Source organism: Ambystoma mexicanum, chromosome 2q (assembly GCF_040938575.1).
Source record: "Ambystoma mexicanum isolate Mex_15411 chromosome 2q, UKY_AmexF1_1, whole genome shotgun sequence".
Lineage (NCBI taxonomy): Eukaryota > Metazoa > Chordata > Amphibia > Caudata > Ambystomatidae > Ambystoma > Ambystoma mexicanum.
Window position 1 is genome coordinate 1105591132 of NC_090924.1, and position 21817 is coordinate 1105612948.

The 21817-nt window shown below is 42.8% G+C and overlaps 1 protein-coding gene across 1 annotated transcript in view; it reads right to left on the reverse strand.

Annotated features, from left to right (window-relative positions):
• Window positions 1–14733: 14733 nt before the first annotated feature.
• CALCR (calcitonin receptor) overlaps window positions 14734–21817 on the reverse strand; it is a 2903406-nt gene continuing 2896322 nt past the window's right edge. The window contains exon 15 of the mRNA XM_069648468.1: window positions 14734–19068. Coding sequence (XP_069504569.1) covers window positions 18847–19068 — 222 coding nt within the window. The 3' untranslated portion in view covers window positions 14734–18846. The remainder of the gene's footprint in view (window positions 19069–21817) is intronic.

Below are 21817 nucleotides of genomic sequence, written 5' to 3' on the forward strand. Positions count from 1 at the left end.
ATTCCTCAGCACTGCAAATTGCCTAACTATTGCTAGAGCCCTACTATAACATCCTCTGCACGGGCGTCTCTGCAAAAAACCTTGACAAACTTCAAACCACCCAAAATAACACACTACGCCCCACCATAGGCATCCCTAAAAGGGAACACATCTCCGCAACCAGGCAACCAGCTGCCTGTCTGGGAATGTGTCCTCTTTAAAACCCTTGCCCTTACTCACAAGTGTATCCATCACAAAGCCCCACCCTAACAATCTCAGAGAGTAAACATACCCCCCTCCAGACCTACAAGAACACCCTATGTCATCCTGCTGCTTGTAACCAAAGACAAGCGTGCCAGAGGGTGGGGGGGGGTGTACGATTCCCCTTCATCGCTACCAGGCAATGGAACTCTCTTCCACTCGCCCTCAGATCTGAACCCTCACACCTTGCGTTTCGCAAAGCTATCAAACCAAGGCTAGTCTCCTAAACCCCTCATCGAAGCCAGCAGTGTCTCCATGCCAGGCTGTGATGTGCACACATGTATTAACAGCTATATGTAATGTGCTATGCCACAATATGCTATACACCATGTAACCTTTGTGTAGACATATCACCCTCCATGTAACACATCATGTACCCAAGTATGTACACCTACTTGCTACTATGTTGATTCCATGTAACAGCGCCACAACGCCTCCGGGCTGACTGCACACTTTATAAATGGAAATAAATAAATAAATAAATCATCCCATCTGCCAGACACATGTGACCATAAGTCTGTGTCTCATTGCTGTAATGGGCACACGTTTAGTCGGTAGTGTGGAAAAGAGCAAATTAAGCAATCTATCATTCTCAACAGTTTCATGACTTTCTGACAGTTATCTGAAGTCCGAATTTGTAATAGGAAATCAGGGCTAATGTTGCATGCACTCTCTCTTGAGAAGGGTAAGCTAGTACTTGTTTTTTGTTTAAAATCCTCATGAGAAATTGTTTTCTATGGTGAGGCTGAAGATTGTTCGGTTGAACAAAAATCCAAGTCAGTGCAAAAGATTTATGGTTTTTTGCGTGATCTGCAAGCAAAGTGCATCTCTTTTCCTGCTGATGGCAAGTCATCTAAATCAATCAATCAATCACTTTATTTCAGACATGAGGCCATAAAAGAACATCATGACACATATAAATAAATAGCAGTAGCAAATTGAACATTCCATTCTTACTATGAGTAAATCAGACACAATGGCCCTCATTACGAGTCAGGCAGTGGACCATGGTGCTATTAGCACCATGGTCCATGCCGGACCCCGGCATGGTGGATGGGGGAATTACCGCCTCATTCCAAGGTGAGTGGGGCGGTAATTCCCCATTCACCATTTGCCCTTCCCCATTCCCATTTTTGCCCCATAGGGCATAATGGGAATGGGGAAAGGTGCTATGTACGGTGCTGCAAATTGCGGCACCGTACTTAGCACCAAGGTCACTTTGCGGCATGGGTTTTAACGCCTACAAAAAGCAGGCGTTAAAACCCGGGACCTCTTAATCAGGCGTTAAGGGTTAACGGCGCCGACGGCGCCTTTAAACCCTTAACGCCTGACTTGTAATGAGGGCCAATGCCCCTGCGGCCTGCTTATGTCCCCATAGGGGTACACCTCCATTGGTGACTCCTTCCCCTGGATAAAGCAGGCCAGCTATCTCATCACTTGGCACCCTGGTTTGGCCCACAAAGGAATGCCCAATGTCCTTTTTCCCAACAGGACTGTGTTTGTGCAGGTAAGCACAGGCCAGTGTAGTCTATTTTCGGAGAGTACATCAACTCTTCCCCCAGGGTGGGCTCTGACTTTGATTATTTTCTTGGCTGGGGGTAACATCTTCTGTCAAAGCCCAATGTGCTTTTACTCATGCTTGGCTCCATAAAAAACAATTTGAACATAATCATGACACTACCCCCCAATGGGCAGCCTGGTGTGCACCCTAAAATCTTTTTCTGTGTTACAAATGGGCTGCCCTTCACAACCCGAATCCAGTGAATACACTTATTCACAGGGGCCTCCTTGGGTTTCTTATGGTTTGGGGGTAGTTTGGGGACCCTGTGAAAGTAGATTGACCCTCCCATACTGGGCACTTTCACCTTGCAGGAATTGGCAGTGTGATTCTGTGGCATGTGGTCCACTCCACTGGATGGCTTTCCCATAGTGGCATATGGCCGGAGTCCACCTTCAACCCTCATAGTAACAAACTGCGGGGGTGCGTAGAGGATGGACTGTGCTTAAGGTATGATCATGCCCCCTAGAGACTGTGGGGGCCCAGAGGCACTGTATCAGCCAGGTCACTTTCAATCTTGGGGCTGTCATTACAGTCTCTAATACATCTCGGCCTTACAAGGTCTGGGTTTGCATTATTAAACATGGTTTCAGGGTTGACAGGCGGTATAATTGGCAACACATTATGGTTCCCCCTTTTACACTCCTGGATGGTTAGTACCTCCCCCTTGGTCCCACCTTTCCCATGTCCTTTCAGCAGCCGTGGGAGTAAGCTTTTAATAGATGCCCATTTTGACTAAACAAACTTGCATTGGCATGCATGGGCCCCTGGGTCAACCACCCCATCCCGGTAAGCGATGGGCATTAGCACTGGTCTAGAATAAAGAGTGGTGACTGGGGGAAAGGTGAGCTACAGGAAGATGATACCAGAGTGAATGCCACCATTGGCCCTTGTTTGTTCAACCAGAAATGGCACAATCACTGGGCACCTGTTGATCACTTCACTAGAGTCCCCCTCAATCCCCCCTTCCCTGGTGATCACTGGATTGCATTCTGGTGAGCGTTCTTTTGCCCCTTCTATCTGCCATCAGCGAGCTAAGCCTCTCCCCGGACTGGTCGCTGCCAGCTCTAGGGTATCTGAGGGGCCTATAGTGTCAAGGTCATCCAACAAAAACTGTCTAGAGTCAGGGCATATGATGGTCATCATTGCAGTCATCGCAGTTAAGGTGGCTGGTAGGGTACCATTGGCATTGGTTTTGGTACTTCCTATTGCCGCAGTTAATTAGGGTCTTGACAGAGCCAGGGGCATTTTGCTCTGATGTTCCCCAGGCTGGTCACCTGGCGTTGTTGGCTGACTGCAGCCTTAGCCTTAGCTAGCTCCTCAATGTCCCAGTGCATGGGGCTGCATGGGCCATCCGCTTCCTTAATACCACAGCTTGGGTCATACTTAATGGCTGTAATAACCTGCTCAGTAACTTTGCCAACCCCCCCCCCCCCGGTCCATGCTTATGGGGGCGTTAGTAGTTTCTAAAACCTGGAGGACTTCGCTGATCAGGGTCTGTCCTTCCCCAAGTGCACTTGGAAGGGTGTATGACCTTCTCTTTGCTGGACCTATTAGAGGAGGTAGGGAGTGGGCAGTAGAAATGTTCCTCTTGACCATTAGGCTTTTCCATTTTGGTGAGAGCAGAGGCATCATGACAATCAATGTTTATTGCTACTAATGCTACTAATGCAGTATGCCACTCGACTGAACCAGGCAGTGCCTTGAGTGTACTATTTCCGTTCCATTTCCTGTTCACATACTGCTGACAACACTCTCAAGCGACCCTCGCTTGTCAGCACTCCAAACCAAAGATTAACATGAGGAGAGGAGGCGAGGCATAACTGGGCACTGAGAACAGGAGACTAGATTAAAATACCCCACTGGATGCCAAAGGAAGCAGACACAGGACGGCACAGCAACGGAGTCACTCAGCAGGGATCTAAATAAGGGTACAAGGGATTTTTCTGCCAGTATAGATATGCTGCCATCACAGCGAGAACCATTGTGAATGCACAAGGTGTTGACGTCATTCCAAAAGGAAGTACCTTCAACTGAAAGTGGTGAGAGTCTAACTTGAATTTCAGATTTTTCTGATGACATGTGAAGGGTGACCATCTGGAACATCTGCTGTTTGACATATTTGTTTGCTGGCCATAGGAACTCTGTTATGTCTTTTTTGGGTACTTGTAATACAAGCCCAGGTTTACCTGATGTTGTGGGACTGCGTCGATGTTGTCCTTTAGCAGTCGTGTCTTGACTTCTTTTTGAAGAATATTTACATGTTTGTGTGGAATTTTCTTCTTTCTTGTAGGCAGGTTGTGGGGTTTTCCTAGAAGCACTAAGGGGTAACCTCAGCCACCATATCTAACACCCACTTATTAGACATGATCCCCCCCATTCTTGAGTGAAAATTGATATTCTTCCCACTTCACACCTTGAAACACTTGTGTATAGACGTGTTACAAATGCCATACCATATCATATCATAGTGCGGAAACATTGGAGGAAACCTGCACTCTGACATTACTGTTTGGCGGCAGAAGCTGCCTCTCTTGGGGTTTTGCCTCTACCTCTAAATCATTGTTAAGATAACACAGTGGAGTAGGTAAAGGGTGGAGTAAGTAAAGAGTTGGAGTAGGTAGGAGCAGGCAAAGGGTGGAGTAGGTGGAGTAGGTAAAGGGTAGAGTAGTAAAGGGTTGTAATTGTGAGACTGCAAACCACCCTTCTGGTAGATGGTTGGCTAGGGAGGCTGGGTGTTTGTCTATTGGTCATGCTCCAAAAAGATTGGTAGTTTACAGATGAGTTCAACTGGAATATCTTTTATGAAAGCCTGCATATAATCCCACTGGGCTCTGGTGTATGTGGCCATAAGTGCTGTAGCTCTAGCTATGTCTACATTACATGCTGTTGAGGTGCCAAGCAAGTGCTCATCGTGTGCTGTTACTTGGACCCTGTCACTATTGGATTTTGAACTTGTTTGGAGTTTGTTTGGCGTGATCCACAAGCCATGCCCCCTGCATCCTGGAAGCACTCATTAAACAGCAGATGGGTGCATCTGCACGCGCGCATCATTCGGTAGGTCATCGAGTGCTGTTAGCTGGACCCCGTCGCTGTTGGATTCTGGACTTGTTTGGAGTTTGTTTTGTGCGATTTCACAAGCCACGCCTTCTGCATCCCAGAAACACTACTTAAACTCATCAAGCGAGTGTTCATCGAGTGCTGTTAGCTGGACCCCGTCACCATAGTATTCTTGACTTGTTTGATCTTTGTTTGGCGATACAAATCTATAACTGGCCGTATTGGTAGTTCTCCTTTGACTATTGGACTTGAGAGACTTGTGTAATATCCATGATGGCATTGCTGATGCCTAATAGCTTTATTTTCTTTTTATAATTTTAGCTATCTCACAAGCCATGCCCCATGCACCCCAGAAGCATTACTGAAATAGTGTGCGCATGGGCAAGTGCTCATCGAGTGCTGTTAGCGGTTTGCACGTTTGCGGGTTTGCAGGGCTTGTAGGGTGAACTGAGAGTAATATACTTTTAATTTGCGAGTGTGTCTCGATGCCTTTACCCCTTGTTCAATCGAGGCCTGGCGAACTTGAAGTAAATGGGGAGAACCCAATTGCCGACACCATTGGTGTTTTGCAGACCATAGAGGTGAACACTGGAGGTGACAAGGTTAAGGAAAGTGACCGTAACTATCCTCTAAGGCATCGTAAGACGTGGACCCCTAAGGTAATATCAAAGTTACTGAATCAGCGAAGTGTACCAAAATGACTAAATACTATACAAAAATATTAGAGACAAGTGCACCCTCAGAAGAGGCTGTGAAAGAACTAGTACTGGATCTTACCCTCTCATGACCATGTTTAGGCTCTAAGCTAATTGAAAAAGTGCTGACCCCCACTGTTCCCCATGACCCCTCGCATAAAATCTGCTTGCTAGATCTTACATCTAACCATGAGCCTAATGAGGTAGTTAAGCATATAGGTGTAAGTGGTCAAGATAAAATTATAAATGAGATAACTACCGTAGCGTTAGTATCAGCAGAAACCCAATGTGTTGAGCTTCCTGAGCTTTCTAATGTGCAGGAATGGTCATAGCTGATCATCCACTGGATGAAGTGCCTGAAAGTGTGACCGAGCTAATAAACAGGAAGCATAGGTCTGTGGAACTGCACCCTAATGAGTGATCAAATATATGTACACATGAGCCTATTATGCCTATTGAGTCTACTAGTAATAAGCACATTATGCATGACATGGAGTGTGAATCATTGCATGTGATCGAGTGTGAAATGGAGTGTGAGGTTGTGTACATGGATGAACATGTGCATGAACTAACTGCGATAGACACCTCGACCCCAGCATATGCCCTAGGTGAAAAGGAGAGCGACACATACCCCACACTATGAAAGACAACTAGAGAGCTATGTATTACCACTCCTGAAACTCCCCATACCCAACAAACTACAAATGACACATTAACAAAAAATGATATGTCAGTAAGTGAACCCATGTTAGAGGTAGTGGTGGAAACCAATGAGAACATGAATATAATTAACCTGAGCATTACAAGTTTAACTTCTAATGCTATGTTTGAAGTATTTGAAAATGTATTAACTACTGTAGTGCAACGCTGTGCAAGACTAGAAAACAAGTTTGATGTACTGTCACTTTAACTACATAAAAGTATTAACCGTTATAGTAAAACCCTAAAAGAACAAAGCACAAACACCAAAAGTGTATACAGTGTCCTTGAGTATGGGGCTAGTGACTGTGAATTAGCACAAAATAATGCTTACATAGCACATACAACATCTGAGCCCTTTTTAAATATTGAAACAGAAGTGCCAAGTAGTCTTACTGAAAACACCACCCACCCTGCATTAAGTGGACAAAAATTAGATATAATGATATGATAATGATATGCTATGATATGACATTTGTAACACGCCTATACACACATGTTTCAAGGGTCGACGAGGCAAGGAATGGGGAACAGTGGGAGGACAGAGACAACGATTTTACTAGGTCAAGTGACATTGAGATCGTGCAAGTGCAGCGGAGACAGGAGGGGAAAAGTGCCAGAGGAAAGGGGAGTGGGCAGTGCTGTACATGGGATCAACACAATAACAAGAGGTGCAGCCAGCTGGTGGCAGTTGCAAGGGTAAGTCGAGACAGCAGGTGTCCAGGGGGACTGTAGGGTTACAGATACAGACCCAAGTGCAAGGGTTGCCAGGAGACAGTGTGGTTGTGCAACTGGGTGGGCAGGGACCTGGGCCCGAAATCAGAGGGTAGCCAGGTGAACAGTGCAATATCAGACAGGAAATCAGCAGGGGAGAGGAAGAGAGAAGGCAGAAACAAAGAGGAATGTCTTGAGGTGCTTGCGGAACCGGAGATGCTTCGCCACAAGTTTCAGAGAGGCAGGGAGGCTGTTCTAGAGGGAGGCACCAGCCAAAGAAAGAGAGGGGTGAGATACAAAAGAAATGTAAGATAATATCCCAGGCCAAAATGTATGGCAAACACACTAATGTTAGCAGAAAGAATGCCTCTGTTATAGGTGTTGATAATATAGACATAGTTGACTTGGACCAAACAAATATTTGACTAATGCACAATAGAAATACACACGCAGCAACAAAAAGTAACAGCACCACCACAACAACACCTGGAAATCCAAAAGAAAATGTGTGTGTGTGTAGAGCAAGGACCTCCTATACAGGTATTAAACACTATTGGTGTAAAAGATGTGCGACATATAAGAGACATTTGCAGATATATGTTGGAAGAGATGATGATTAACAAACATACTGCAGTAGGGAGAAAGAAATGTACAACAGACAAATCTATCATGAACAGGATAGCGAAAAAAAGAAAAAAGAGAACGACTAGAGGTATAAATGATTGTGTGTTGGAAGATGTTCAGATTTGTTTGTAGGTGAAATGGAGCCGACGAGCAATCACCCCAATGGAAAGACAAAAAGTGTAAACTGTGGAAAGTTGACTAATGTTGCCTCGCAAACAGCTATACCTGACCATTCATGTGCTACAGTAAATAGACACAGTGAATGTATGATTGAACAGGCTTCAAATGGAAGAACTGGTAATAGAGTACTGTAACTGTAGCCAGTACCCTAATCATCTATCCACCCGCCACTGAATCGCTGTTCGGTTTTGAACATGCTATACCAAGTGGTCCCTTTAACAGGAATAACTTCAGAGGATATAAAGACAGTAGATCAGGAAGAACATACCTCTACTGTCGCCTCAAATATATGGTTGAATGTAGAAGCCACTCTTGACTATGTCCTTCAGTATGAAACTGACCTTCTTAAACGTGTATATAGATGTTCAATTGTGCATATGATGCCGACCAAAATAAGACCTATATTGGGGAATGATCAATTAACACATACTAGGTGCCTACCTGATAATCTACGAGCACAACAGAATAATCCAAGTCTTAATGTACAGAAAGTTATAACACGAAAAAGTAATAATGAAAGGCATAAGATTAATAATGTGAATACAATCCCTGACAGTGATGAGGGCCATTGGCAATGGCTCCTGAAGGCCTTTAAGGCATATTTTGTGAATGTACCCCACTGTTATGTTTTAGGAATACTAGGGACTTTAAGCTTCTAACTGCTGCTAATGGTCTAGCAAATATCCCAGTGATTATCGATATATATGATGTGGTAGCACTACATGAGACTTGGATGACCGGAAAATATGTGAAATCGATGGTAGAAACAATGCACAGATAGTAGCTGAAAAGGGGCCAGTTGGGCGACCTAAAGGGGGGTTGTTAATATCAGTTTGCCATCCCTGGTATATTAATGAGACTATTATAGCTACGGCCATGGTCCAGGCAGTTAAGATGATCTATGACACACTTGGAAGTAAGAGTATGGTTGTTATAAATATTTGCAACACACCAAATCGAGTGACCTACAAAACGAACATTAAAACTGCAACAAAGATAATAATTGAGCTCACCTGCAAAACTCCAATTTGGATGGTGGGTGACTTCAATGCCAAGATAGGGATACATGCAATAGATACATTAGTTTTACATGAGTCTGCTCCAGTAATCCAAACTGTGCAAAATCGCCAGGGAAAATACTGGGTTGAAATGTTTTATCAACATCTTTTTAGCATGCTGAGTGGACATTGTGCTGGCAATGCTGAAAAAGCACACACACATATAGGAGCAATAAGAGCATCCACCATTGATTATGTATTTGTGAACCGGGCCGCCCAAGAAATGGTGGAAGATATGTCAATCTTAATCTGGGAGGAAAGTGATCACTTGCCATTATGTGCGTTGTTGACATCCGGTATTGGCAATTGTGAATACAATATGGATGGAGATATTTCTGCAAATCATGGAGGAAATCAGATATGGTGGAACCCCACTAACTTAGCTAGTGCGAAAGCCATGACAGAATGCAAAATTGCTATGTATAGCGCACGCTTTGTGAACTACCTTGAGGATGATGGATCAACATCTATTAATACATTTGCAGTGATAACCCTACAAATCAAAGAAGTAGTCCAAAAGAAAAAAAAATATAAGAGTGTAGTTAAACGTTGGAATCTCTTTGCTATAGATATTTGTTGGTATGACCATGACATGCAAGCTGCAAAAAGAAGCTTACGTAAACAAATCTAAGACATCCTCACAACTACTAATGTCACTCTGACTGGTATGGAAGTGACAATACATGTATACATTTTGAAATCTAATATCGTCACTAGTTGCCAGATCAGCAGAATAAAGGTGAAACTGAGTTATGGCAACAGTTGGTGATATACGCAAGGTCGTGTAAGAATACTGGCATATGGACGGTAGTGAAGAGTGGAAACAAAACATATCTACCAATAAATAGTGTGTGCGAAGAAACCTGGCGTACCCATACAGCAAAGACATTGGGGGCTTTAGAACCATTAGATGAGGTGGAGAACCCCACATGCGAAAAAAGGGAATGTAAAGCATCTGTAGCTGGTATTACCACAATCATTGAGCATCTGAAAGCAACAAGGGCTTCGGGCCCAGATGGCACCTGTAATGCATTGATTAAGTCATCTCCAGCCACCAGGACCCAGGCAATACACATCCATTTTCTAAATATAAGTACTAATGGTAAATCATCCGTGACATGGAATGTGGCATATATATACTTTACTGCTGCTTTCGATACCGTTATGCAAAACCGCCTGTGGAAGAAACTGATTAACTGGCATATTCCTGAAGAATTTCTACATATGATCAGGTTATTGCATCATAGCACAAGTGTGAGAGTGCGTCTAGATGGTCAGGGCAGGCTGTCTAATATGTTCCCCACCCAGAGGGGAGTTAAGCAGGGATGCATATTGGCTGTAACACTTTTTAATTTAAACCTTGCTGATCTAGATCAAGCACTCTGTATTGCTGATGTATGCCCACTAAAAATGGTACCTTTCACAACAGGCTGGCTGGGCTACACAGATGATCTGCTCATATTAGATCATACACATAAGGGACTTCAATGCATGCTAGACGCATGATAGTATAGATGGGCTTTGTGTTACCATTGGTAAAACTAAAATGATGGTATTTATAAAGGCAAATTATATGCCACCAAAATTCATATGGAGGAATAACAAAGAGCAAGTTGAAATTGTAAGGCACTATAAATATCGTGGTGTACTTGTTGATGATAAGTTATTTTGTATATTATCATTGGGAAGCAAACAAAGTTAATTGTATGAAGATAGCATATACTGTCAGTTTATTCATTGGCCAACAGGGTGGCTAGTCAATTTAGACAATATTTATGCGTTGAAGATTGTCTCCTACATGCTATATGGTGTGGAAGTATGGGCTGACAACTATATGGTGCGGTTAGATAAACTTGAAGCAAAAATTCTAAGGTTGCTGTTCAGGATGCCTAGAAATCTGCCAATAGAATATCTAAGATTAGAATTTGAGCATAAAAGCATTGTTGTGGAATATAATAGCAGGATGGTAATGTGCTATGAGAAACCTAAAAACCTTAGTAATAGTACTATTATGGTCAAAGTTTTTAAAACACTTAAGTGGTTGGATCATTTTGAATCCTTTGGAACTCTGGGTAGATTGTTATTAAAAAGTAAGACCAGGCAAATTGGGTTCATAAAACCAAACCAAGGAAATAGATTGCTTGCTCTGAAAACAATGGTTGAAACAAAGACTGTGTGTGTGCAGTAGAGAAACCAACACTGTACGATTGGCCACTAATGTGAATAGTGGGAATGTTATTCAATATTGGCTGGCATGAAGACAGGTGCAGAGATATGTGGTAGCATATCCAAACAGCTTCATAGCACGACAGTATTTATTGCTAAAATTCACCCATCTTTGTTGTGATTGACTTAATTAAAGAAGATGTATTTCTTCGATGAAATCTATGTCCTTTTTGCACTCTTGTGCCTTTATGTCAAAGTGTTCTGCGATCATTTTAAGTAGGGAAATGTATTGAAAGTGGCCTTCCTCTGGCGGAGCCATTACTGCTGGGTCTTCCTGATCTGGAGACACCATTTGATAGTGATCTGAATTAATATTATCATCCCTATCTGGGGGTATTCCCCCCAATGTGCATCACCCTCACCTGCGTCTAGCAATGGTTTAAGGATATCAGGATAAGGGTATAATTATTGTTTTGTTAACATGTGACTTATCAGTGGAAGCTTCTGTCCATCTCGTGTGCCCTCTGCGTTAATGATTCTCAAATAATGTACTCATTTTCATCATAGCAGTTTTAAATCCCTTTATATTCCAGCCCTTTTAGTGTCACGATTTTGGCTATGACATAACGGAAGTGTGAGTGGTGGTTTGGAACTCGAACCACCCTCCCTCATCATCCCCCAATCCTTCTCGGAGTCCGAGATTTAAGGAGACCTTCCTATTAAATGGCTGAGAGACCTGTATGCCTGACCTTAGTGTGTGTATTTGTTTCTGTTGTGTGTTTTGTGGGGTGGATGTAACTGTCTTTGTGAACCCCAGTGATTTTTGGTGTGTTTTTGTTGTTGGCATCTGCATTTAAAGCACTCAAAGCCTTGGCCTGGCCTTACTCCTTGTGGTTTGGGGTTGACCCAGATTGATCAGTGATCTTTGAATGACTGCCCTCATGTGAGTGTTGGTTTTGACTTCTGTGGATGCACAGCCTCTCAGTCATCAGGGGTCTTCTCCATCGCATGGTGTGACATCAAGCCTTTGGAGTTGGGGACCAGCAATAAAGCCATCCATGCTAGTGCATCTATGCGTGGTTCTTCAGGGTCACAGTTCTACAGCAGCGCCCGAAGCCTTGATGCCAAGAGCCAGTATGGAAGCAGCAGTCTCCTCCCAGCACTTTGGATGGCACTCCTAAACAGTTTGGCATGATCCCTTGGAAGACATTTGTTGCACACCATGTGCCTGTCCTACAAGGGAATTTGAAGTCTAACCCATGACAGAATTTAAACAGGGTTTCCTCCATTAGGGTTCTGGGAATCGAGCACAGCCCTTGGATAGGAAAGCAAAGGGAATAACTGCAGTTCTATAGGTCCCTAAAAATATTGAAAAATGACCCTCCAAGCTTCCCTAAAGTTCTGCAACAGTGTTTTCCGAATTACCTGCTTCTTCCCTGTATCAATAGGCTGCTATTCGACCCTGAAAGAGTGATCTGGTGTTCAACGATAGAAAAGTTGTCTTCCAGTACTCAAACCTGTGGTGAACCAATGGCAGGAAAAAGAATATCTGAGGATGTCAACATGTGAAAAAAATATATATATATGTATAGAGAGAGAGAGAGAGAGAGAGAGAGAGAGAGAGAGTGCTGGCAGAGTGGAGTGTTAGTCTGCATTGCAACATTGTGGCTGTGGAGTATGCTGAACTGTTATTTTCCTTGGCATGGTACAGGGCAGGACCCCTTTCTCAGTAACCCCAGTTCTACACCTGATCTACATAAAGAACTTGCTGGCGCAGAATCCTGTGCAGCGTGCTGGCAGAGTGTTAGTCTGCGTTGTATCATTGTTGCTGTGGAGTCTGCAAAACTATACATTTTACTTGGTGTGGTAACAGGAGGACACCTTTCTCAGTTACACCAGTTGTAACCTGATCTACATAAAGAGCCTATGGGCACGGAGCACCGTGCAGAGTGCTGGCAGAGTGTTAGTCTGCGTTAGTCTACGGAAGGACCCGCAAAGACCTGGATCTACAATCAGCAGCCTGCTACTTTTTGTAAGTACTCTTCTGTACGCCTACGCGTTGAACAGTAGAACCATGCCTGAAATGACAATTCTGCCTGATTTGTTTTGGGGGTGAACTTGGCAGCTTCTATGATGTCACCTTCCTGCTGTGACGACAGGTTAAGTGACTATGCATTGAACCTGATAGTTTTGGCAGGTAAACATCCAATGTGCAGTCCAACATTGCAATGACAAGCCCCATTGTTCTAAGTGTTCAGCAGCAGCTGCTGGGCGATGTAGCTATATTGGAAGCTGTAAAGGATGACGTTTTACCCAATCTAAAAGTAGAGTTTTCTGTTGTATCTGGGAGGGGAGTGGATAATTCTCCTGATATAATTGTTCAAACACATATTACACCTCCTAGTACTATGCAGGAAAGTGACTTCAGAGATCTGAGAACCCAAGGCTCTTTGAACCTTTGGCATTTTCTTATAATCCTAGCCCCACCAGGAGGCAATCCCTCAATCATCCTTCTAGCTTTCCAGAGGGGTTTCAAGACCCTGCCTCGAACTTTGCACTTACAATTTGTAAAGCATATTTTTCTATTTTTGCTGTTTTTGCTATCCATGGTGATTCTAACTCTGATCCAACTTTTCATTAGATTGTGTTGACTATAGGCATCCGGATATCCTGCATACACCACTCATCTCCCTACCTTCTGTGGATAGTAGTGAGAATAAGCACCTGGTTTAACCATTTTTTTCAATCACATTGGGAAGGAAGAGAGGTATTGAGATGGCAGATCATTCTATGAAGCTGCCTACTGATATCTGAGAAAGTGGACTAATACTTTTGAAGTGGCTATCATGGTTGTGAACGATTGATTGATATTGAGGCAGTGAACATGATAGCTCTTTATTCATTAATAACTTTTTGCATATTGAATGTGTTATGTTTAGTGATGATAATAGTAGCAATGTTTCTATATATTTATATATTTATTTCTCATAATTAAACGATTTACACTATACAGGAGAGTGTAAGTGCATTCATTGAGTGTTCATTACTGAGAATCTAGTCAGAAGCATTTTTGAATATGCGTATGAAGTGTGGGGCATCAATTTAAATGTACTGTGTATTGATAAGTTACATATGGCACAGGTCTTTAATACACACACAATGGGTAATTGGAAGGTATAAGTAGTGGACCATCAATTAAATATATGTAACATTAGTAAACATCTCCTATGCTGATGAATGAGATTAGCCGCTCACTGCATGGGGTTGTTGCCTATTCTCTTTACTGATGCACAGTGACAGGTATATGGTTTTCCTTACCTCAACTCCTACCACAGCCGCTGCTTGGGGTCTTGGACAATCCCCTTGTGGTGGAGGGAATGCTCTGAAGGTAGGGGTGATAAGAATCATGTTAAATGTGAAGAATCTCTTTTACCTTTTCCCTGTCCATTGGGGAAAGGTGTCCATGGCTATTGGTGGGACTCTTGTTTATCATCTAAGGGGCTCCATACTCTAAATTGGAATTCCTCTGGTAATCTTTCAGCACAAGCAACCTGGCACAGGGAGAACTCTAATGCGGTTTTAGATTACAGCAGCCAACCACACAGCGTAATCTAAAACGTATGCGCTGGTTGTAAAGTGATCCACACCGACTTAAGTGATCATAATCTGGTCACTGTTTTTTTTAATATACAATTGACAAACCCAGATTTAAATCTGTTAACTCGGATAACGATTAACTCAGGGAAAAATCAGATGAGATGGCACGCACACACCTCACATATGTTTAACAAGAGAGCGCAAGACACCTTATGTGAGACAACTTTTGACTGGAAAGTTCATACCTTTAATTTAGATACTTTCTCATCTTTTATGGAGAGCACACTGAAAAGTTTGTTTTCTCGGAAATTGAATAATGCAGGAAAAACAAAGCAAAAACATTTACATATTTTTGATTTAGATGTTTCTGAAACGAAGAAACAGTATAGCCATGAGATTTGTAGTGTGAAAAAGATGTCTATTGACTCCAGCCTAATGGCTAAAGAAACTCAGAAAATAAGGCAAGCTTACATGAATAAGAGAAATAATAATTGCGGGATAATGTTGCACTGGGATGGAGAAGCAATGCTTAATAGTTTAAGCTCTGGCGATGATTGAAATATTTTGAGTATTATCAATTCCTTGGAATGTAGTCAGGTAGTTCTGCCAACCAATCCCATCCCTGAAATAACATTGTTGTGTCACTTTGCATTCTTTTATCCTCAGGGAAATGGGTAATTAAGTAACCATTATTGTTCTATGGAACTTTTGAGTGGAAGGGATCCCTGCTTCTAAAACAATCAATCAGTAATTTGTACTGGACAACATTTCTCAGGCTGCTGGCCCTAATAGCTCTAATAGTATACCTAATTGTATAATTAAATCCACATCCGTTACATGGTCAACTATTTTGACCATATATTTGTATACTCTTGTAGTGAGTAAACGATTTCCCGCTTCTTGGGAAACATCTTATTTTGCCCACATTTTCAAGAAGGGGTTGAGATCTGAACCAAGTAACTATCAGCCGATTACGGTAATGGATGCTGACAGTAATATTTTTGCATTCATTTTTCTTACTGAACTGATGAATTGGGGGGAAATTGGGGTGTGCGCAAGGCTATTTCTAATGGGATTAAGGAAACATCAGGTCATGACATTGAATGGTTTCCTGCTAAAGTGCTTTCAGGAACTGATTCCTCCTTTTAGATGGTCTCGATAGATCTTTCTTCCACATTTGACTTGGTCAACCATCGTCTCTTGTGTCAAAAGCTTGATAGATGGGGTATCCCAGTGGATTTGTTACAGCTAATTATTGAGTTGCACAACAACTCCCAAATTCAAATGAGGCTAGATACAGAAGGTAATTTATCTAGAAAAATGTTCACTAGATCTGGACTCCGACAAGGGTGCATTTTGGCACCATGTTTATTTATCTATCAGATTTAGAAGAGTATCTAGAGATAGGCTCCTTTATTCCTCCTAAACAGGCAGATTGTACATTTAGTTTGAGAGAAGATAAGACGAGCCACGTGCCTCCAACCTATATTATACATAACTTCTAATCAAAAACACATGCAAGTATGCAGGCGATTTTGCTAATTAGATCTTGATTCAGAAGCCAATATACACACGTTTAAAAAAAAAAAACTCTCAGGAAGGCTAGCCTGTGGCCTGAGAATTCTTCTTAGCCCCATTCCTGTGGGTTCAGAATGGAGTTGCCTGGATGCTTTTATTGTAGCCTTCTATCAAATCATACCCCTTGCATGACAGTTTTGTATAAAAACACACCTCTTTCTGCAGTGACTAAAACCGTGGGCCTGTCTACTGTAGGTCAAGCCCTTTTAAGAACTTCCATTACTCTGATGAGATTGTTGTTGTTGACATTACAGACAAAGAAGCAGCAAACCGGTGTGGTGAGCATATTATGGTAAGTCAGCAACACAAGTTAGTGGCCCTTAAGGAGACCATAAAGGCACATTGTGGAGTGCTTTTAGTTTTGGCTATTGAAGCCGAAACTATTGCATTAGATTACAGCCTGGCAGAAAGAATATATGAGGAGGGACACACAGCTTGCAGATGTTGTTTGTTTATTTACACACCCACTGACTGCCCGTGGCCATGCTAATCCCTATGACCATTCTCACCAACGTCCTGCCCCTCCCGCTCTCAAAACATCCTTCTGGGGTCTCTTTGAGCTAGCTTTATCAAGCCTTATTACCAAGCTTTCTGCTCAAAGTGCCTGGCTGTGTTTTTTCAAAGCAGTCTTCTGGGAGTTCATGATTTCATTGGAGCTGAAAAGGTGCTACTGGTGAACTAGAAATGTCAATCAGGCCTGCCTTCAGCCACTCGATGTATAAGCACTATGCCTATGCTTCAGTGCAGTCCTGTTACAAATAAGCATTGGCAAAGCCAACAGTTTTGGCTTGTGTATAAGTATTAGGAATTTGCCAGTCACTGCTATGTTATGCCCAGGTACTCATACAATTTTGCAGCTGCTACCATCTAGGGCCAGTTAATTCCACTATGGCAGTGCCTGACAAATGGTTTTCCCATGCCTAAACAAAAGCCAAAACTGTTGGCATTGCCAATGCTTGTTTTGCTTTGGTTCTGAAGAAGCATACACACTGACACCAATGCACGAAATCATGACCCACAACGAGCCATGTACACACATCATTTGCTATACAGCAGGTATCAAGCATGGTTTAAATGTTTAATGCAGTATCTGTTTGGACACTCGTTATTAAGCTAGTAAGGTTCTCAATTGAAATAGACAATGTACATGTTGTGCAATGTGGCACTTCAAAATTAACATACCTAAATATGACTAGGATTGTGCTTTTAATGAACACAGTGGCACTAAAAACGCTGGGGAGCGGATGGGGTCAAAACAACGTGGGGCAAGAGGGAACTCTTTGTAATCTCTCCCCTTAGAAAAACAGGTAAGCATTACAATTTGTTGGAAATATTATTGTATGTAAACAATTTGTATATGTCAGCTGAACAAGCATTTGTTTAACCTGCAGATACCCTGGACGTCTCTGTGCATTTTATTAATCATATATTTCTGTCAGAAACCAATGAAGTTCACGCTCCTGAGCCCTGCTGTGGAGTATGGTACACTTTTACAGTGATCAAAAATAAACGGTAGTGTGTCCGCGTGTGTGTATTAAAGCTGCCTTATTTCCCCCTATCTACTAAAAGTCATGTGATCTCATAATACACTAACAACAATAGCAATGAGCAAAGCTAAATCCACTGTTTGTCAGAAAAGACTGCCATTGTTTTTTTCTCTGCCTCTCCAGGCAGAAAGCATGAGCTTTCCCTGTGTCTCCAGGTCCCGCTTTAGCCAGGTCATGGGATACCATGGACATTGTCCTTGTCTCTTGCCATTATGTGTAAGAGCTGCCTCATATCCTCGCCACACTCTACACTCTCGGTGTAAATACAAAAAAAATGAAGTCTCGGTGAACACAAGAAAAGCACACAGTTTGGCTGGAGGCACCGTCGTCTGCAGGAGAACCGTTATCGTGATTAGAGTTATCGGTGCACTAAATACCGCAGAATGAGGACAATAGGAATCCTAACACTGCGAAGTGAGAAGGACGTGAGAATTGTGGAATTCTTTTCGGAGCAAAGAAGAGAAGGTGATTTCTTCAGGCCTTCAAGCAGCCTTTCTTCCTTGACGTCGCAGAGAGTAATATGACAGGCGTCGACGTGCTCTGAATCCCTGCGCTCCTCTTCAAGTGGCCTTTCTCGGATTCACAAGGATCTGAGTGAACCACAGAGCTTTTGAAAGGGATAAGAAGCAGGATTCGATGGCTGATTATGACAGCGTATGCCTGCAATAAAAAGTGTTTTCCATGTGGCCAGGCAAACCAAGAACACCTGACTTCCATGTTTCCCTCTGATCAGTCCTGCATTTGGCTCAGTGTCAGACTGCCTGTTGGCCTTCCAACGAATGGCTGCACTGTTCAGTGTCTGGTATGGCGGTCAATTCTTAATGTATTTATTTTTCGTTAGGTCCAAAGGTTCGTGTTTGGTCCTTGCAGACATCTCTATTCCAGATGTCCGAGTGGATACTCTGTTTTTCAGTGCAGTTTTTTTTAAAGCAGCATTGCACTGTTGTGGCTATTTCCGTATTTGCTAAGCCCTCTAGGGGCTAACACTACCAGATACCTAAATGAAGTCCACATCGTCGCTTCAACCCGCAGTGGTGGTCAATCTTAAAACGTCCCCCTATCCTCCCAGATCTTTGTATGTAAAGAGAATTCAGAACCCACAGAGCGTTCATTTAGTTCCACGGCATCGGTCAGGCAAATGTTTCCCCAGAGTTCAATGCAGTGATCTCCGAGTCCTCCCCGTATCTTCCATTTAACTGTTCGCTGGTTGAATCTTGATTGTACAGGTAGATGGGCACTTCGGTTATGGATGTCGCTGTGTATGATGTGGATCGCATCGAGCAGTGCTCTCTTTTCCTTTGGCCCCATTGCATTTTATACTGCATCCATTGCCTTTTCAAGGCGCCTTGTACCTGCATGGTGGTCAAAAGAAAACATAATTGTGTTAGGACCTAATATTAAAAGTGTTGCTGTTTCACATTTCTCCCTCCCCCACCATTCTGTCTTCCACGGCATAGACAAGTATCAATCCGCAAGCAGCTCATTTTAGTACATTATCCAGCTAGAGGTTGTAGACATTGACAAAGAAGGATGAAGAGTCAAAATAGATTTAATGTAAACCTTTGAACTTTGATAGGAGGAAGACAACGAAACAGTTTCACAGTCGTCGATTGGAGTAATTCACACAAATTCTCTCTATATACCATCTCTGTACTTTGAAACCATATCATGCAAGGACATTTTGAGTATAGTCTAGTTCAGACAGTGAATATCTGACAAAGCTGAGGCATGATCCCTGATGTGAGGACAAGAATCCCTTGCCCCGATAGCTTGATGGTCATGCATGCTTCTAGCAATTCATCCACTCATTGGAACTCATTGAGCATCTTTTAACGTTAGCAAGAGGAATGAAAAATGTGTATAGACAAGGTGTGTGATTCACAGATTATCTTTCAATGGGATTGAACCATTATAAAAACTGTTCTCTGAATCATGCCCAAGGTATACTATTGGATCTTCATTTACATTTCTGAAACTGTCGAAATCAATACATGTAAAAAAAACAAAATACTTTTGAAGAAACATGCAAACTTAATTGATATGTATATGAGCTCTGTAATTTCATCACTTGTGAATGTGTAATTTGGTTATCTACCCTTTACCTGCAACCCGTAATGTCTTATTGTCCCCTCCTAGTCTTTTCTGTAATTTGAAAAATTCTCTTCCCAATTGCTCAAAGGATTTATCAACAATAGCAATAGGAAACAATACAATTGAAGCAAGAAGTGGTGGGTCAGAGTAAGGACACAGACTCAGGGCTTCCATTTTTTGTTTATTCTTTATTAAAAGAAAAGTGAAAACTCCTGACTTTCCCTGGAGTGTGGGTTTTCTCTACCTAACAAAAACTAACTACGGTGCTTGTTAGTTGTCAGTGAGTCCAAAAGAAAGATCTGCCCACTATCCAAACTAATCTAACCTGCGTCTACGATTACAAAAACCGTTGGCTGGTTTGTCAGCAAGATTACTTTAGTAAAGAATTCATAGGTAGTTTTTTGGAACTACTTTTATCAAGTCCTACAGTTCAGATATTGGGCTCTTCAACTTTTCAATGGTGTCTTTCACAAAGTGGTTCTTTCTCTCCCTTTTATTCTGTTCTCTTGTGATCTTATTTGTTTTTATTCCCCCTTTCCTTTGAGACACTTCTGTTCTTCCCTTGTTAGTCAAACTCAAGACTTTCTCTTGACTCAAGGACCAACCCTTTTCTTGACTGGGACAGATAGGACTGTTCCAATTATAATTCTCACTTTCCTTATATACATCTAGCACTTTGTCTTTACTGGGGCTAATATATGTGATCCAGAAATTATTCTCACTCTTCTTAGGTATTTTTTTAATACTCGGTCTTTACTGGGGCAAGTATGAGTGTTCAAGTACTGATTCTCAATCTTCTCCAACACTTGTTCCTTACTGGGATGAGTATGAGTGTTCCAGTAATGATTCTTACTCCTCCCCAACACTTGTTCCTTAGTGGGAAGAGTATGAATGTTTCATTCATTTTTTTGGGCCCCCACCAGGTCTACCTGTCTCCTCGTCACATTTATATCTCAGGGATCGCATCACCGGTCCTGCAGTGCCGAGGGGGATCTCTTCAGTGACTGCCAGGTTGGCTTCTCAGCTCTTCACTCCTTCGTTGGGCACAATCTGCTGTGCCTTCAGGTAAGTGGTCTCTGCATTCTTTAGGGACTCCAAAGTCCACCGGGGTTCAGTTACATCACCACTTCTTACTCAGTCACTCCTTGGACACTAACAGTTATTTGGCTTCTCTTGCTTTAGGTTTCCTGGTGTGCAACATGCAAGGATTTGCACACCTGCTTCCTCCCAACATCATAAGCTGTGCATCCCCTTTTCTTTCAATTTTGCTTCCATAGCTGGTTTGGAACTCCCAGACTTCTCTCTCTCTCCCCAGTCTCCTCTCAGATGTATGACTCAGCGGCAGTCATGGGTAGACCATCCGAGATCAACCCCAACTCTACTAGATCATTTCCTAACAGAAAGTTAGCAAGGACAATGTCCTGAACCAGGACAGGAAGCTTTGCTGTCTTTTCGCCAATCATGAGTGTGACTAAGGCTACAGGCGATAATTTGGGAGGCCCACCAGCTAAACTGGTGGTTCTCAGAGGAACACCTACATAGTCCTTTGTCTTGAGCAGGGTCCTGTCCACCACTGTCAAGCTTGCCCCAGTGTCTCTCAAATCAGTAGAAGGCTGGCCATTCAAGAGGACACTTCTCAAACACCTACGGGTGTTCTGTGGGACTGGTCCCAGGCTCCAAGGGACACTAAGGAAATTTCTACAGGAGCACCAAATGTGATTCCTGTAGAGGAGGGGAGGACGGTGGCCTCCACCTCAGACATGGGGTAAGGGTAGCTCAGGCTGACAGCCTGTACTCCAAGTGCCTTACCTTTACACTTGGAGTCATCCCTCTTGTGATCCAGAGCCCCACAGTCCCAACAAGTGCCAGGAATGCGGGGAATGGTACTGGAACCACTGGGAGCCTGCTTTGCAGCAGGTGGACCACTACTCTTATTCCCACCCACATATGACTTATCTCCACTAGATTTTTGGGTCTTAGGAGAGAAAGGTTTTGGTTTACCCGACTGTG